At 42.5% G+C, this 18,884-nt stretch overlaps 1 protein-coding gene and 1 long non-coding RNA gene across 2 annotated transcripts; one reads left to right on the forward strand and one right to left on the reverse strand.

Annotated features, from left to right (window-relative positions):
* Positions 1 to 1,138: 1,138 nt before the first annotated feature.
* Positions 1,139 to 18,572, reverse strand: OVOL2 (ovo like zinc finger 2). Its single transcript, XM_020814569.3, has 4 exons — positions 16,091 to 18,572; positions 12,730 to 12,899; positions 2,612 to 2,801; positions 1,139 to 1,851 (listed from the first exon to the last, which is right to left on the reverse strand). The coding sequence occupies exons 1-4, from the start codon at positions 16,188 to 16,190 to the stop codon at positions 1,541 to 1,543; spliced, it is 771 nt and encodes a 256-aa protein (XP_020670228.2). The 5' UTR covers positions 16,191 to 18,572; the 3' UTR covers positions 1,139 to 1,540.
* On the forward strand, positions 15,012 to 18,047 carry LOC144588918 (uncharacterized). Its single transcript, XR_013544678.1, has 2 exons — positions 15,012 to 15,219; positions 15,699 to 18,047. It is a non-coding gene; the product is annotated as an uncharacterized LOC144588918 (long non-coding RNA).
* Positions 18,573 to 18,884: the final 312 nt, after the last annotated feature.

Here is an 18,884-nt window from a genome sequence, read left to right on the forward strand (position 1 = left end):
ATTGAAGTTTAAATATCTTTTTCAGCAATGCATCTGTTTCCAGTGTTGGGAAACAAAGTTGCAAAATAGGCTGCAATTCAGTATCTGAAATAAAGCTCTTTGAACCGTACTGGTATTATCTGAACGTTTAAAGAGAATGGTGCTTAGGACTCTGCTAGTAGTGCTTTACATGCTACCTTTCATGTTACTTCATAGTACACATTCATGGTAAGCAAATGGTGCAGAATGATGAGCTGTGCAAGCATGAACAGTACCTGGAGTGCCATATGTTCTCCATCCCAGAATTAAACTAAAAATTACAAAGGAACTAACAGTTCAAATGCATTTTTAAGGGTATAAAAATGCCCTCAAAATGGTAGATGAATCTATAATATAAAAAATATTACATTGCAATCACTGAATACCTTTCCATAAGACTTTGCTCTATTTTAAAGTCCATGAAAAAATGTGTGTGTAGTCTTGATTAAGAGTGTTAAATAATGCTTTGTACATAAAACATGCTGCGGTTTTATTCATAATTTTTTCTTTATCAGAGTATGTTGGGGGGTAATATCCCCAGGATATTACAAAACAGAGTTAGTGTTTTTTTACAAAGATACTTTAATTCGTTTCCCATTATTTGCATTCAGATTGAATAAAATTATTTTGCAAAACACTTTATAGACATACAGTAATGTATTTTTTTGTCAAAGGCACATAAGAATCAGCAAAATTCAGACCCTGTGCTCTGTACTGTATTAATCTATATTAGGGAGCTTTTATTCATATTCAGAAATTCGGTAGATACATAGCTAAGTCAGTGCAGAGAACTGGTCTAAACACTAGTGTCCTTTTAAAACTGATCAGAGTTGCCAGGTCTCCTGAGGTTGAGAATTATAGTAGTTAATGAGTGGTGTTTGGCAGATCATTGAGTGGATGCTGGTTTGCAGTACAATTAATAATTACATGCCATCAAGTGAATTCTGACTTAAGGCAACCCTTTCCACAATTTTATAACTATAGAGCAGTGGACCTCAACCTTGGGCTTCCAGAGGTTCTTGGACTACAACTCCCAGAAGCCTTCACCACCACCTCTGCTGGCCTGGATTTCTGGGAGTTGAAGTCCAAGAACATCTGGAGGCCCAAGGTTGGGGACCACTGCTTTAGAGCATTCCAAAGTGGTTTATCAGTCCCCTTCGTCTTGGGGTGCCCTGAGACTGTGCAGCTTGCTCAAGGCTATACACGTGCTCTTCTTCTGGAATGTACATTGGGGAATCTAACTCCCAACCTCTGGCTTTCCAGCCAGATACCTAACTCACTGAGCTGGCACAACCTAGTGTCAAGGGCAGGGACAGGCCTGATGGGTCAGTGGGTAAATGAATCCCGTTTAGCAGACTGGTATCAAGGCAAGGATAGCAAAAGCTTCCAGTCGAAGCAGAGTGTAGTCTCTATATTTGCAATTTTATTTTTCCCTCTTCTATAAAGAAGACTGCTAAATCCTGAAAATTCTGTAAATGTGACCTGCTGAGTTTGAATTCATGCATGTTGGGACAGTACAATGTTACTGCTCTTCACCGTTCTCTTTTGGGCTTATCTCCATTGAGGAGGTCAATTTATTTTGCAAAACAGCTGCTAATTTTTTCGATGTCTTCTTCAGAAAAGCACTTCCAGGATGAATATGGCTGATGTGCACATACAAGTCCTCCTGTGTTGGGCCTGTGTAACCACAGTCTTCACATACATATAGTTTATCTCTCCGTTGCTTGTAAGCATACTGTTGCTGCACCCCATGGATCTTTTTAAGGTGTGATTCCAGTGAACAACGCTGGGTAAAGGCTTTGTTGCATATCTCGCATTTATATGGACGAATGCCTGTAATGCAGAATTGTGTACTGGTAAAGAAAAAGAACATTCAATCTTTAAAATCCTACAGATATACTGTATATAGACTGTGCATTAAGAGGGGAAAAAGAATTTTGTTTCATCCACTTCTAGGAGCCATTTGAGCAGGGAGGGGAGAGGAGGTTTGTGATATCTGATGCACTATTCCCTAGGCTAGTGGGTTCCCAATCTTGGGTCACCCAGGTGTTTTTGGACTGCAGTTCCCAGAAGCCTTCACCACCAGCTGTGCTGAGAGTTGCAGTCCAAGAACACCTGGGTTACCTAAGATTGGGAACTACTGCCTTAGACCATGCAGAATTCTACAGGGGGAAAAATCAGTTATCTGAAGGTCTCAGAAAAATCTGTAAATACAAGAACATCTGAAACAAGACTAGCAAAGAAAAATGGGTCCAACAATGAAGAGAAATATAAAACCTAGAGAAGATGCATGAATACTTTAATACAGATAAAAATAAAAATATCAAAGTAGAAAGCATCTCTTCAGGAGGGATAGCAATAATTCTGTAATGCTGAATTTGGGCTATCTGCAGAATGTTCATGTTTGTACCATAAACAAGGGAGCTGTTTTTCCCTGCTCACATCCTAGTTTCTGCAGAAGAAATAGTTCCAAACAAATGGAGCAGTAAATAAAGGAAACGGGCTATTCTTTTTGATTGTGGAATAGAACAGAATGTGATTAATAGAAGGCCCATCATATTTCTTGGCAAGGAAACTCAAGATTTGCTCTTACCTGTATGTGTCCTTACATGTCTTTTCAGATCAAAAGTGTCATTGAATCCTTTCCCGCAAAATGTACACAAGTGTCTCTTCACCTGGCTGTGACATTTTATGTGGCGGTTGAGCATGCGCTGAAAGTTAAATTCTTTGCCACATAACTCACAACTGTGCATCAAGGCATCACTACACGTGCCAGTGGTGAACTAAGGAGAGAAAGAAAACAGGATTTTAAAATCACAGAATGAAAGAGCACTTAGAACACTTGGACATTATGAACTAGAATTTGAAAATGCTAATTAAACTAATAACATTGATAATATTGCTTGTTAAATTTTGTTAGCAGCATGTTAATCATTCTTGTTATCTACAACTTGCAAACAATGAGTGCAGTAACATGTTGCCAGAGGGGCTTGATGGCAATATTTTATTAGAATGGTCTCTCCTTCGTCTTTGGTTCCCCCCCCCCCAGCAACAAATCCATGCACCTTGTTTACAGACCTTCAGTGAGGCTTCCTGGAGTGCTATTAGGCTTGCAGATAACAACAATGTTTATTTATCACTTCTGAGAGCTTCTTAGAGTGTCATTAGCCATGTAAAAAAACTGTGCTTATCTCATGCTGCTTGCATTTTTATTTCGGAAAGAAACAAAAGTGGGCATTTTAGAATTAATGTCATTCCAGCTTGATCTCCCTTAAAATGTCACTGAACATAAGCACCTAATGAATGCAAATGAGACACAATCTCTGAAACAGTAAAACATCTGAATTTAGGAACACCCCAAAGACTCAATAGAAGCAAGATGTAAGCATTTAAATCACGACATTACAAAAGAAGTTCTCAAAGAATCAGATGAAATTGAAGAAACACCATCTTTAACTTCAAGCAATGCAGCAAGAATGGTGGGAGCTGATAAAGGAAAATCTCAAACGAAGAATGGACATAGCTCATATGTCAAACAGTAGAAGTCACCAAGGAACAATGCATTTATCCTGCCATACCTGGCAGCGTCAATTTAGGCTGGAGATCCTGGAAAACATGGGATGGGGCACCATTTATCTGTGCAGGTGGGAAGCCTGCACAGATAAATGGTTAATGTGATTGAGTGGTTGATGGATCTATTCAGTAAATAATCTGATAACATTAAACTAGCAGGAGACATCCTGCCTATCGGCAGAATAGTATCAACCTACAGGTAAATTCCCAGGTATTCTAATGAAATGTGTGCAAGAAACTAAAACTGTCATTATGCTAGCTTTGCAAAATGATGGCCCCCTAGCCTGTCAAGGAGATTCAGTTTTGCAAAGATCTCATGACAATTATGCTACAAAGGTGGAAGACTTACTAAGAATTTACAAAGTTGTTGCAGTTCAAAGACATTCAATATTGCAAGGGTCCATCAGCAAAAGTTAGCAATCCAATCTGAGGATCAGTCAGAATATTTTAATTTCCTGAAGGAAGTTAAAGCTACTCTATCAAATAAAAGTCTTCCCCGAGAAGGGACCAAAATACCCTTAGGAAGAATTTTCACCCACACAGATGGCTGGGAAGTAATTAAAAGCAGAAAAGGGTGACAACATGGACCATTAAAATTCTGGCTGCTGCTTAATTTCACCTTGCAATTGATTAGCTCCTAGTGACTCTGGCTTCTGAAGACAGTATCTAAAAGAATGCTCTTAATGCTCTACATTACACCTAATTAAAAAGGGTTCTGACATTTGGAATTGTAATTATGACATCATCAACTTGGGTTTTTATTCCCTGTAGTATTTCCATAATATTTTATAAACTGCCTTGGGTACCATAATTAGGAGAAATGCAATATACAGTATAAATAAAATAAGAAAGAAGGAACTGTATCGGAGCACAGGGGCTCTGTCTGACACCCCCTAAGCAAAACTTTTGAGGATCTATGTTTGTTTGCTTTAGGTTATTGTATTAATTACAATCAACATTCCCTCTACTTTTCCAGAGTGCTGAGAGGGGCCCTGCCTCATGTACACATGTTTTGAGACATGACCAGAAGCAAGTGGGTGACAACATTGGCATGGTTGCACACCTACAGGGCTGTGCGGCCACACCCCTGTGTGGCTTAGAGCAACGGTCCCCAACCTTGGGCCTCCGGATGTTCTTGGACTACAACTCCCGGAAGCCTTCACCACGTCTGCTGGCCAGGATTTCTGGGAAGTGAAGTCCAAGAACATCTGGAGGCCCAAGGTTGACCACTGGCTTAGAGGGAACATTGGTTGCAACTAAGGATTCAGTCAGAAGGGCTCTTTTTAGAGTGGGCTAGTGTGGGTTAAGTAGGGTTGCTTGGGGTCGGTGGAGGTATAATATGCCATTTGATGCTATCCTTGCATCCTAATGGCATACTGAAGCAAGCAATACTATTTGGCCCAGCTCCTTCCAACTGGAATTTCTGATATTGGGAAGTAGCTTAGTAAGTGAGCCACTTCAGGAAATCCCGATTTAGTGGAAGGACAGAAGAAGTGGGGTAAAAATAGACTGCAGTACCCCATCTCTGATGCTCTGAATCCATTAGACTCATTCAGACAATTTTATTACAATTTTGAAATAACTGATGCAGTGCACTAGTGATGGTCTACTGCAGTCTTTAAAAAAATCACTTCCTTTGCCCCTCTACTGAGGAGGGGCAAAGGAGAGAAAGGGCTGAGGAGAGAAAGTGTTCAATTTGGTGACATCCTGAAGTGGCTCACTTATTAAGCCACTTCATAATATCAGATGTTCCAATTGGAAATGAGCCTTGACAGCATGAAGGGTCACTTTTGCTCCATTCCCGGCAATTGTACCTGCAGAGTGATCCTACCCTCACCAAAAAAAGCAGAAGCCCCTGACAGGAGTTTAGAGAGCCTGACTATGTGAGTGTTTAACTCGCTGTTTGGTCCATTGCAGGAACACGCTGGTTCACTTTTAAAGATGTTGATCTGATGATGTCTTTGTTGGAGTAAACCAGTCTGTCCCCAAGCAGTCACATATTTCTGAACCCCTGTTGAAGGCTTCTTCTTCTTTCGGTGCAAGTAGGATTGCTGTGGTTTGGATTGGTTCCAACATGTGTGATCACTGGAACCAATCCAAAGCAAGCCTTCCAGTTTTGCCAATATTGTGAAGTAGCTTAAGACTGTACAATTAACTATCGCTGGTGCGCTACATCGGCTTTTTAAAAAAAATAATTAAAATGTTTATTTGGCTCTTAAAGGGCAGTAGAGCAATTACCTGTAGTCAAATCCATGGCAGTGGCTTCAGCTGCAGGCAGTTTCTGTGTGAACCATCCAGCTTGATTTGTGCACTCTAATCAAGCCTGATGGTTCCAAACTGGTCCACACTAGCTCACTCCCTGCCGCTAACATAGCTGCATGCAGAAAGGGCCGAATGCTCCAGCATTCCTGTGACTACATTGTGTAGAAAATGGAGCGAACCAAACCATCCCCACAGTAGATCAAACAGGAGGCTAAATGCCTATCTGGTTATACCCTAATTCACATTTGGTTCAGGGTGGTTTTCCTTTGAAGCAACAATGATTTCCAATGGGTCTGGAGAACTCAATCAATATTACTTCACTGTGGCCACCTGCGTTTGGATCCTGTTATATATCTTGTCTGTTGGACTCCTGGAGGTGAAAAAGATTATACCTATTTCTTGAAACATCATCAGGGATGTGCATAACTCACTACTTTTTATATCCACACTCTACTGCTTTGAGTTTTGGCACTGTATTTTTCAGTTCTACCTGCCTGGGGAAGGAATAGTCTACCAGCTCTCATTGTTAATCCAGGTCTAATTCGTTTGTGTCAAACCAAACCTTCCTGTTAGAACAGTTGAGCCTCAGGTGCTTATGCCTTCCCTGCTTCTTTTTCTTTTTTCTTTAAAGAGCCCCACTGTCTGAAGAGGGATAGTGGCTCTGTGCTTGTCCAGGGCATGTGATGGGACAGATACAGAGGAGAGAGAGAGATGGTGATGGTTGAGCTGTGCCTGCAAACCACAGAAGGAAGGATGGAAGGGGCTTAACAAAGATCATGGGGTGGGACTTTAACATGGAATAGATGAGCAGAATAGCAAACACACAAGCTCAAACAGCAGTTGGAAGGGAACTACTAGATGGATATCACAAAAAGTTACTTTTCTAAAACAATGCACCAAGAAATCATTTGAAGTATTATAATTGTGAAGATTCTCAGACATTCAGGTGAGGTTATCTAGAAGCTGAGTCATGTCAACTGGACTTCTTTCTTATCAGGTTGAAACATTTTGCTACTCATCCAAGTAGCTTCTTCAGTCTGATGAGAGTTAGTAGGAGACCCCTGATATATGGTTTCATTCCCCTCTGATCTGAATAGGTTCATTAGATTGACAATGGAATGGTGGTGAGTGAAAATCCCACTTCTGCAGTCCTTCTCCACCCATTGTCATGGGTCATTAACAGTTGTTAATAGTGGTCTTTCTGCTGTGTGGTCCTGATCCTTCTGGGGAGGGAGGCCATACATGTGCATATAGAAAATCCCTCACTCAACAGGGATGGAGTCTTAGATGCAATCCATCTCCTATGAGGGGTGATGATAAGTATTGAGCCTTTCTCAGAAAAATTTGAGCTAGGAAGCTGTAACTGCCACACTATTCTACATATTCCCCCAGGAAGTCAATGCACTTGCGACATCTGTCCTGCAGCTTCTTACGTCCCTGCAAAGAAAATTCTTCCAACTGCTGGTGTAACCACTCATTTGCAGCATTACTTGCCTCCAGAACACTCCCAAATCGTTGTCCATTTAGGTGTTTTTTGAGTTTGGGAAACAGATAATAGTCAGAAGGAGCCATGTCAGGAGAATAGGGTGGATGGGACATCACTTGAAAGCCTAAGGATGTCAGTTTTGCCATTGTTTCACCTGCAGTGTGTGACAAGGTGTTGTCATGCCACAGGATGACACCTTTGGAGAGCTTTCCTCGATGTTTTTCCTTGATGTTTTTCCTCAACTTTGTCAATAAAGCACAGTAATATTTTGCATTGATGGTTGAACCCTGTTGGAGGTAGTCCACCAGCAGAACTCCCTTCTTATCCTCAAAAAAACTGTTGTCATTTGCTTCTGCACCAACCTTTGCACTCGGAACTTCTTTGGCTTGTGCCTCCATTCCTTAGATTGTTCCTTTGTCTCAGGATCATAACAGTAGATCCGTATCTCATCATCACTTACCAGTTTGCCCAGGAAATCTGACTCATTTCTTGCAAAATGTTCCAAAACAGCCACCGATGACTCCACACGTTTGCTCTTTTGTTCAGCTGTCAAAAGTTTGGGGATCCACTTTGCTGCCAGCTTTCTCATTTCCAAGTTGTTGTGGATAATGGCACCAACTCTCTCAAGTGATATTCTCAGATATATAGGAATACTTTTGGCTGATATTCGGCAGTCCTCCATGATCATGTCATGGATGGCTTTCACATTTGCAAGCACAGGGACAGAAACAGGCCTTCCACTGGGTTTCTCACTTTCAACACCGAAATGGCCAGTTTAAAAATTGACAAACCAACGTTTAACTGTTGCATATGAAGGGCCACTGTCACCCATAGTTTGTGATATTTCATCATGGATCTGCTTTGCACCTTTCCCTTGGAGAAACAGGAAGTTGATTATGGTCCTATGCTCTTCCACACTGAACTTTTCTGGAGGTGCTGCCATGTTCACTTTGGACCTGAACATGAAAGATAACTTAAAATCACAGGTAGTTGATGTTTACATCACTGAATACAGACAAATTGGCCAATACACCCTGCAATCTATAGTTTCCTAGCTCATTTTTTTTTCTGAGAAAGGCTCAATACTTATCAGCACCCCCTTGTACAGTATTTATCATGCTGCCCTTTCATCCATCCCCAGAAGGATCAGGACCACACCCACCAGAAAGACCAGTGTTAACGACTGTTAACAACCATGACAACGGGTGGAGAAGGCCTGCAGAAGTGGGATTTTCACTCTCCCCTAGTCCTTTGTCCATCTAAGGAGCCTATTCAAACCAGGGGGAAGTAAAGCCATCTTCTACCTACTCTCCTCTGTCTGAAAAAGCTACTTGGATGAGTAGCGAAACATTTCAACCTAAGAAGAAAGAAGACCAGTTGCCACTACTCAGCTTCTACATACTTTTTAAGTATCATGTAAAATTTCTTAACAATGTTCTAAAGTTATTTTAAGGGCATATTGAAGCATTTTTAGGCATTTCGAAGAAATTTTTTCCAGTTTTATGCCATTATTTTATCAGTCCTAAGTAGCAATGGAGCTTCTGGGCAGACAACTAAAGGAAAAGTGGACAAAACCTCTAGCCAGCTCTAATCAAATACAGATTAAAACCTATAATCTATGGCCGATTCCAAGGCAGTGAAGAAATCCTTCCTTTTTGCCCTATGGAGCTATGTCAGGTGATCATGGGTTTATGGCCCTGTAGATTTATGGATGTAGAAGCCCAGTGTAAGAGGGTTGGGTGACACCTGGCTGATAAGGGTCCCTGGCATTCTTTCTGAGTTGGACCTCAGAACAGATTCTGGTCAGATGACTGAGCAGCCACTGGTCTATTTCTGATGACTGAGTCTTGGTTTGTTCAGCTTGTTGATGCTTTGAGGAGCAAGGCCCACTACCTGCTCTTTGGACTTGACATATCCTGGCACTGATCTCCTTTCAGTGTTGGCTTTTGGAGCGTCTTTCCTGCCATCCTTATCCTCACCTACCCTTCCAACCTCCCATGAATTCACCCAAGGTTTTCAGACAGGCTTTAATCTGAGACTGTACGAGACTTTATGGGAACAGAATGAAATAAAAAGAAAACTTGGGTGTGTCATCTCTTTTTATCAAACTGAAGTGCAATGAACCAATTTAAGTATGTACAGCTCCATATCTGCAAGTGTGCCTTACTTTTAGGAAACAATCTGTCATTCATTTTTCATACCAATCCTCATGAGTAGCTGACAGTAACAGACAACATTTCCCTGTGACCTGCCTATATCCATAACATTTGGAAAAGAGTTCCTTCTCTCATAATGAAACATTAACTAACAGAAATTCATTCATTTCAGGCTTCTTGTAGTTCACCTTAAATCCATGCACTTCAACAAATACCAACAAGTTTTCTTGAACAACTGAAAGAGTGAAGTACCTGAATTGGTTACATAACAAATCACAGCATTAGGGGAAAAATATTTTCATCTTAATGTTCCCTGCCTTGTTCATGGGTCAGACCAGATCACAAAGCTGAAGTGGAAAGCTGTGGGGACAGGGGAGGCTCCGGCCTTCTGCCTTTGTGATTTACTTTATACATTTTCAAGCAAGCTCAGGGACCCCATACAATGCCTGCATTGCCTGGAGAAAGGCCATGCCAGTGCTCATGTTACTTCGCTAATCTTTGAAGTATGCCCTCTCTCTTTTCCATGTCTGGAGAAAGTAGAGGGAGGAATACTTTCTCTGCTTCTGGAATCCTAGATTCAAACATTTGTTAGATCATACATGAACAACCTAACGTCCACCTCCTGGGCTGAGATGGCTTGTTTGTCCAGCCCCTCAAACTTCTTCTTTTATTATTTTTGCCTAGTAGTAGAGATAAGAGATTATTTAAAGCATGGGAATCTGTTGCAGGGACCTCTCTGGCTTGCAGCCTTAGAAACTGTTGCTTTGAGGCTTATTCCTCTGTAGACACGAGAACAGAGCTGTGCTTTGCACACCTGATGGGAAATGTCCAAACAGATGAAAATTACTGTTGCTGGCTCATGTCACACACCTGTGAACTGAAGTGCTGTGGAATCCTCAGCATCTAGGATCTTGGTTTTCTTTATCCCTAGACCCTTGATAACAGGGATCACCCAACAGAGAAGAGCAGTGCTGGAGACAAGGGCTTGAGTGGCTCCCTGAAAGGTGTCAAGAACTTCCAGTGGGCTGTGATAAAGTGTATCATGAGAAAACCTGGACAGTATCCCTACACGATGAAATCCCCAAGCCTCAGCAACTTCTGTAAAATTCTCTCTTGCTCTTCTAGGTCCTTCAGCATCTGATACATGAGGTTCCACACCATCCTCACATCATGACCACAGTTGATGGTCTTTTGGGACATCCAGCTAGCTGAGTGACATCTTAAAGCTGTGATACAAGTAGCTTGTTGTATTCGTAAACTGATCAGACTGAGAATGCTGAGGGTACAGCATTCTTTCTGAAACCCCAAGCCTCCTCCATGATGGGATGGAAGTTATAAGTGATGCAGCTGATGCTCCCAACACCAGCATTTCACATTGCCTTTGACATATTCTGCTCCTCTGCTGATGAGCATACAGTCATGGATGAGATTTTCTCAACCAGCCACTTGGCTGTCATACAGTTAATGGACAGCTTTATTTCTCCTGCTACATGGTATTGGTCCTAGGCAACAAGGAAGGCCCACCTGTACCTCTGCCCTCAGAGTCCCATCTATGCTGGTTCCTGTTCCTTCCCCTGCTGTATACAATGAGGGACAGGTGGCAGTATTGCCCAGTACAGATAGGGCACTGGCTTGCAAAACATACCATCACTTAAACAGTGAGCCTGTGAAACATGTCAATTGAGAATGGAATTCTAACATAAAAATGAATCTTTCTCCTCCTCCAGCCATATTCACTCTGATACTTCTCTCTCTCTATTTGGGGAACCAGAGAAGCACAGCATTCCCAGAAACTTCAGCTGGCATCCTGAGATTTTGCAACCCTAGACACAAACTCTGCCAAGTAAACAGGCATCATGCAACCATATGTTCCACAGGAGCCGCAAATTAATGGATTCTGTCAGGCTGAATAGTCAGTCATCAAATACCTGTTATCCTACAGACCCGTTTGCCTATGCACTGGAGAAGGCAACAGTAGTATTTCCTATTAGAATGCAGCCATCTGATGGCATTAGCTGGAGTTGGAAGTATGGCACCTAAAAGTGAACTCTTGTGGTCCCACACCTCCAACTCCAGCCAATGTCATCAGACACCTGCATTCTAACAGGAAATACTACTGTTGCCTCCTCTAGTGCATAGGCAGACCTATAGTCACAGTGCCTAGGCTGCCTTCCCCTGCTCAGATCTCTTCTACAAGATAGGGAAGTTGCACACACAGAATCTCTTGCCATTAAAACAAAAAGGCTCCAAAATCTTGCTATGCCACTTTTTCTGCAATTCAGAACTGCTACTTAAACTCTGAGTCTCCTCCAAAACCACAAGAGTAGGGGGAAGGAGTGTAGCAAAAGGGTGATAAGGAAGGGCATTGCCTCCCAAGTGATAATTTTGTCTCCCCAGTGAAGTGTTCTTTTAATCCTCCTGGTGAACCTATGAGAAAAAGTCAAGAAAAGGATAACACAAAACGTATTTGGGCTCTGTGTGAAATGGTCTTTATAACACAGTACACAGGAATAGTGGCATGCTGGTGGCCTCTCGCTGTCACTAGGCACTGCTGCTGTGTGGTTATTTTTAATTTTTAAAATGGCATATCACAAGACAGAAAGAAATTAGATCAGACTGCAAGCTTTCCTGACAGTCCAACACACATGCACAGATACACACATAAACGAAGGGGGTGGAGAAGGAGAGAGAATAAAAGAACTGGCAGCAGGGACTGGCAAGAGGGAAGGCACACCAGTCAGTGACCAGAGAAATTGACCACATTGGCAGTTTCTAGGCCTGAGAATGAGGGAATATTTCCCCCCACCCTTTATCTGTTGGCTCTCTTTTCAAATAGGAGTGCAAGATTCTTTTGCAGCCTGAAACCCATGATCCTGGCATCCATTACTTGACAAACCCCACAGACACAATTTACACCAACAGATGCATTCACATATACCAAAGCAATTCAAAATAAATGGATTTCACAAGTGATTTAAAATAAACAGCTCTCTTGAAGCTGAGTAAAATACCTTGCTTTCCAACCAAAAAACCACACCGCTCTTCCCTCTGCATCCTGTAGCTGGAATTCTAAAAATCTATTTCAAACATGCTAAACCCAATTTAAAAATAGGTTTTCCCCTCACATGTAATCAAGCCCTCAGATTCCAGCCCAACAAAATTTTAAGCACAGAAACACACCCTGTAATCATCTGAGGTCTTCACTTTCAAACATGGACCAATTATTATCTGTACCTTGATTTTTGACCTGCCTTTAGGGCGGTTTGTTGCCAAGTCCAGAAGTGTCTCTTCTGCTGTGGACTCAAGGGCTGAGATATGGGCAGTCTCTGTCTCCCTGCTGCTACTGCTCTCCAAGCTGCAGCTATCTTCGCTGCGATAGTTCAGGAGTACGCACCTGACGTCTCCTTGAAAAAGAACACATGGTTTTAATTTCAGCAAGAGGGAGTGCTCAAACAGAGTCCCCTCTAACAACAGATGGACAATCGCAGCCCTACAGATATTTTGGGCTGCAACTTTCCTAATCTCTCACCATTGACTATGCTGTCTTGGATCAATGGGAGCTGCACGCCAAAAATGTTTAGACCAAGGACCAAGACTGCCTACATTTGCAATAGAAACAGCTCTCGCACACACACCCCTCAAATTTAGAAGAGTTGCCTCTGAAATCTGATGTTGTGATTAACCACTGAAAATCACTGTCAAATTCTGCCAGTGAGATTTGGCAGCAATGCGCTAAATGACATTTAAAACAGAATATGTGCATTGGTTTGAGTAGAATCCCGAAGGGAATCAAGCTGATTCTAAAAGATTTGTGAGATGTCTGAAATGAAACTGGCTTTCTTCAAAGCAGGTTGAATTTAAAGTTGTTAAGTTTTCCACCAAGTAAACATCAGGGATGGTGCTGGGATAGATTGGGGGAGAAGAGGTTTGTGATTGACTGCTTTAGCTTTCAATCCTGGTTGATGGTCAGAACTTTCAATTCCTGGTACTTCGGGATACAGTCATTGAAATAATTATTGCAGGATGATTTCACTAGCGCTCCCCCCCAGGAACAAGTATGGTGGGGGAAATGCCACTGAGTAAAAATATCAGCTTTATGTTGATCTTTCAAGTATCACTCCTCCTAGATAAACCTGGAAATATCAGGGGGTATCTTACGTAACTTTTTTTCATGTTGACAAAAGCCAATGGAAATGATCCTAACAAGAAGGGAGACAGTATCAAGGTTGTCAAAGTTTTGCAGAAATAGACCAGCAACTGGTCAGGGATTTATGCTAACTTTAATAATATTGCAGAAGTGGTTGCACTGGGGAGGGGGGCAGGAATTGCAGAAAGGCCATATTGAAAGCAGAGTTGTCTGTTTGGTTCCAAACTATGGGCCTTATCTCTTTAAACCCAATACACTGTGGAAATGTGGAACACGGCTAATCCAAGGTCTCCCACCATCTGAGGAAGAAAGCAAAGTCCCAGCACAGTTGTGTTCCCCAACCAAGGAGGAAGAAGTGTTCCCACAACTCTGGTGAGCACTTCCACTGCATAGCCAGAGGGGCTTTTTGCCTAGCTGTGCCAGCCAGCTGGGACATAAGACTGAGAATTTTCTAAAAATGCTTGGCTCAGAGGTGTGCTCAGCCTAAGGCAAATACACAAGAAATGACTAGGAAAATGGCCTGTTTTTCAGTCACCAAGGTGCTATAGGGTTTTTTGAAACTCACTTATGAAGCACACTCTGTAGTGGAAAAAATTAGACGAAAGTTCTGCATTTCCATGACTGGGTAAGTCCCCATGACTAACCCTACGGCAAACAGGTTATGTCCTGACTATGAATGAGCTTTTCGGGCCAAATGGAAGGTTTGCTCCATGAAAGAGAAAAAAACAAAACAGTAGGATGTTTCACCAGAGACAATTGTAAGCTGTCCAAACAGTTAAAGCTTTCGAGTGCAAAAAGTCTAGGTTCTAGTTCAGTAATTTTATTTTCATAAATAAAATGGAGACAAGGTTGCAGCTTAAGACGTTTCGGGCTTGGCTGTTTTTTCATAAGTAAGTTTGGGTGACACTGAAACTCTGCTAAACATGACAGAGTCTGAGGGAGGGACTCAGAGAAGACTGGGCCACATTGTCACAGTTAAATCTTCTTTATCCTTTCATTTCATATTGCGAAAGCATGTGACAAAAATACAAGGTGCGGGTGCAGGGGGGAGACTAAACTGCAAGAAAAGGGTAAAAAAAAAAAAATACCAAGCAGGGCCTGTGTTTGGAGCGCCTTGGAACAAAGGCCCTAAAAGAGTTCTGTTTAATCTTCGGGTGGGTCTTCTCAACCCCACGAGAGGGAGGCGCCTCAGCCAACTAACAGCTGCCATCGGGCACACAAAACAATCAGAGGAGGCCAAAGTTCAAATCGGTCCGGCAGGACAAGCTATTCTTACCCGCTATTCTTTGAAAGGGGGGGGGGGAGAAGGCGCGTTGCTAGTAAGACGCAGCCGGGCACACGGAATGCCTTTGCGAGGAAGAGCCGGAGAAGCGCTTCTGCGGCAGAAAAGTAACACGTCTCCTCGTTCGTCCACGTGTTTTGTAAAAAACGGGGAACTTGAGCCGGGTCTACGCAGTATTCGGTGTGGGGGAGGAATCATGCACACGATTGTTGAGCGATTAGCCTTCCATAGTTATTCTTCCCCGAATCTCACGTGTGGTTTTTTGTTTGTTTTTGAGATACTACTGTAGGAGGAGGTAATATTTGGCCTTCTGGAATTGGCGGGGTGGAGTACAATTTCCATAATTCTTTACTACTGATCGCGCTGGCTGGAGGTTTTGGGGGGTTGAAATCCAAAGTAAAGGTGCCCTACTACTTTGACAACAGCTCACCCGGCCTCCTAACCTGGGAGACTTATGTGCAAGTATTTATTTATTTATTTATTTAATTTATATGCCGCCCACACTACCCAAAGGTCTCTACCCAAAGTAGACCCTTGTCCTTGCAAACGGGCGCCTACAAGGACCACTGACCCCGCTCCTAACAATAAGTTGTGATGGGAGTTGCCCTTACTAAAGAGCCGGAAGGCAATCTTATCGAAATCATTCTACTCACGGGAACATCCTACTAAAGTCAATGGGACTTACTTCTGAGCAAGCACCGTTACACCGAGATTGTGTTTTTTCCATCTCGTTGCACGAGAATGTTTTACTGCTTCTGTCACCTTTGCTTTTAGATCCCTGAGCCCTAACCTGGGAGCAGCCACAGGAGTTTTAAAATGCCAGCCCAACTATGAAGCGACGCAACACGTGTCCCTAAATTCCCGAACAGCCCTTTTCTCAAGACCAGAGCGTGTCAAATCACGTCCCATCTCTGCCGAATTCAGCGTATGGTTTCCAGAAACCACCTTTATTCTAGTCTTGGTTCCATTTTAAAATTGGTTTTGATCAGGGAACTACTGTCCCTAAATTCCTATCGTCTGTGGAAAAAAGCCTTAACGGTTTCAAGCAGGGGCGCATGGACTTTGGACGCGTGGGGAGGGGAGTCTTCACGACTCAGTCTCCCTCCCCAGCCGCCAGAGGAAAGGGGACCGGCCGGGCTGAGGTGTACGATTTCCCACGGCTTTACCTGGGACGTAGGTGTCCGCTCTTTCTTCATCCGGCAACTCGTCCCAACTGCGACTGGCCGGCAGCGGGTTCTTCCTCTTCACAAGGAAAGCTCTGGGCATGGTGGGTGAACGGCAAGGATTCACCTTTCCTTCTTACGGTCCTCTTCTCTGCAAACTCCTCCCTGCCCTGCAGCTCTAGGTAATGCACGTGTGCGATCTCCAGGTGTCTCTGTTAGGGGTGTCCCCCCCGCAGCTATCCTCCTCCCCCCCCCCCAAAAAAAAGAGAGAGCAAAAGAACGCAGGCAGTTGCAGGAGGTGCTCTCCTTCAGCCCCCCAAATTTCCTAAGGTGTCTTGAGGAAAGGCACCACCAGGAAACTTGGGAAGGAGCATGCGTGCTGCAAACATAACGGTGTCAACAAGCCTCCCTACCTGTCTGACCGGTTGGAGCAGCTCTGCTTTGTTCCAACCTTTCCTTGGGCATGAATGTTTGCGAAGAATGTAACGTCTGATAATAAAGGAGGGGGGGGGGCGGTGCGAAGGATTGTAACTTCCCTCCCCAGATTACCTCTGCGTGACAAGCATTTTCCCCAAACCAGATTCCTAGAAAACTGGGTTGGGGGGGTTGTTCTCCAATTTTCTAGGAGCTATTTTGTAAACCTGGCTGTTTTCCGTTTGTAATTTGAATATACATTCCGTTGCGAGGAATAACTCATAGCAATCCATCTTCATGTAATTAACTCCTCTGATGGACGTGCCCACACTTTCCTCTGCAGCTGGGCTTCGGAGGATTTAATGGCAGATACTGTATTGTCAAGATGGTGTCCTTCAGACATTTTGGGCTGCAATTCCTATCATCATACTATTTGCCTTGCTGGCCGGGGCAACTGGAAATTGTAGTCCAAAAAACTGGAGGGGACTCATTCGGGAAGGCTGCCTCATGGGATGCAACAACAGGCTGATATTTGAAACCAATTGGCTCCAGGCACATTTTTGCTGTCTGCATTCAGTGCTCTTCAGACCTTCTGCCTCCCCTCCTGAGGTCTTGTGGTGGAGAAGCCTTCAAGCACTGGAATGGGTGGGACAAATATATTCTTTCAGCTGAGGATGTCGAGATGAAACACGAGAGGTGGTGTGTGTGTTCTCCATATTTTGTCAAGGGTGGAAACCTGCAGACTTTGTTTTTTACCTGGCATAAAGAGGAAAAAATATGTTATCATAGTGATGCTTCTTAATCGAAGTTTCCAAGGTTTTTTTACTTTTATTATTATTATTATTTTTGGAACCTAGGTTCAAAGGAAGAAAAAAAATTAGAAAAAAAAACTGAATCAGATGCCTTCGAAACAAGTGATAATAGAGTAAGAATCACTTTACATCCAGGGTCCAGGCAGTGATGGAGAGTGAAGCCTTTCAGTGATTAATGATTTTATTAGCTCGTTATATTGAACTGTTATGTTTTATATTCCAAGTTACTTTGCAAGTCTTTTAAATTATGAAATGCATTAAAAAACCCTATACATCTGTTTGACTTATCAAAATATAAAAATATGTAGATTTAATTTAATAAACAAATTGGTTTCCACTTTACATGCTACATTCGTATTTTAATTACTCTTTCACACGATACCTGGCAAACTTTGAAAAAAGGTGGATTTAACTGCAGTATTATTTAAAAATATTAAATAGATATTATTAGTTGTTCCTGCATGGATTCCTTTATGTATAAAACCTGTTTCCCCACCCCACTTTTCTAGATCTGCTTCTGAGGCCTTGTTCTGAGTACTGAGTGTACCGTACTTCCAATGCAGTTTTGGGAGGTTTTACACCTAATCCAAATTTTTCCTTTTTCCAGTCTATGCCTTTTTGAAAATCTAATCTTAAATTTGATTTATTCTTGCTGAACGAATATGTCCTGAATGTTGTTTATTGTTTGATAGAAAAGTTTACTTCCTTCACACCTCTGCATTCCAGCTCCCCATTCTGACGATAGTTGCATGGACTTTACTTAAGTTTATTGTTAACTGTGTCCAAATTGTAGTGCAGAATTATTCCATACAGTATCTCTCTTATCCTGTACCAAGACAGATAACTAGGCAGCCTTGGAACTGGGGGTCACAACACATTAATTTCTCCAGATATGAATTTTAAAATCTCTATTTTGGCAAAATCAACATGAAAATGGAGCCTACTGTTTCCACCCAATGATCAGTTTGCTGAACAAAAGTAAGCTAATAGGTGAGCTGAGCTGCAACTTCTTAAGCGAGGATGCTGATAGAGAATATTCATAAATAATTCATTGCTGTAGCCATCTCTGCTTCTTATTGAGAAACTTCTCATTCCTCTGATTTGGCCCCTGGTCATAGTTCTTTGTGCTGTATATCCTATAAACACTGATGATTTATGACAATATACACATAAGCATTAGTAATATAGAACCCCTTCATGGAATGCTGCCTTGTCATGGCAAAGGGGCTTGAGTAATTCAGAGAAGCTATGGGCTATGCCGTGCAGGGACACCCAAGACGGACAGGTCATAGTGGAGAGTTCTGACCAAACATGATCCACCTGGAGCAGGAACTGGCAAGCCACTCCAGTATCTTTGCCAAGAAAACTCCATGGACAGAAACAAAAGACTAAAAGATACGATGCTGGAAGATGAGCCCCTCAGGTCAGAAGGCGTCCGACATGCTACTGAGGAGGAGTGGAGGACAAGGACAAGAAGCTCCAATAATGAAGTGGTTGGGCCAAAACCAAACGGACGCTCAGCTGTGGATGCTCCTGGAAGCGAAAGGAAAGTCTGATGGTGCAAAGAAAAA

The sequence above is a fragment of the Pogona vitticeps genome, chromosome 4 (genome assembly GCF_051106095.1).
Source record: "Pogona vitticeps strain Pit_001003342236 chromosome 4, PviZW2.1, whole genome shotgun sequence".
Classification (NCBI taxonomy): Eukaryota; Metazoa; Chordata; class Lepidosauria; order Squamata; family Agamidae; genus Pogona; species Pogona vitticeps.

Bases quoted from the DNA above. Each gene is read 5' to 3' on its own strand.
- OVOL2 (XM_020814569.3), bottom strand. From the start codon at position 16,190: ATGCCCAGAGCTTTCCTTGTGAAGAGGAAGAACCCGCTGCCGGCCAGT. The intron at 2,802-12,729 runs GTACAGATAATA...TTCTCTCCTTAG, and splicing joins AAGGCAGGTCAAAAATCAAG to TTCACCACTGGCACGTGTAG. The intron at 1,852-2,611 runs GTAAGAGCAAAT...TCTGCATTACAG, and splicing joins ACATGTAAGGACACATACAG to GCATTCGTCCATATAAATGC.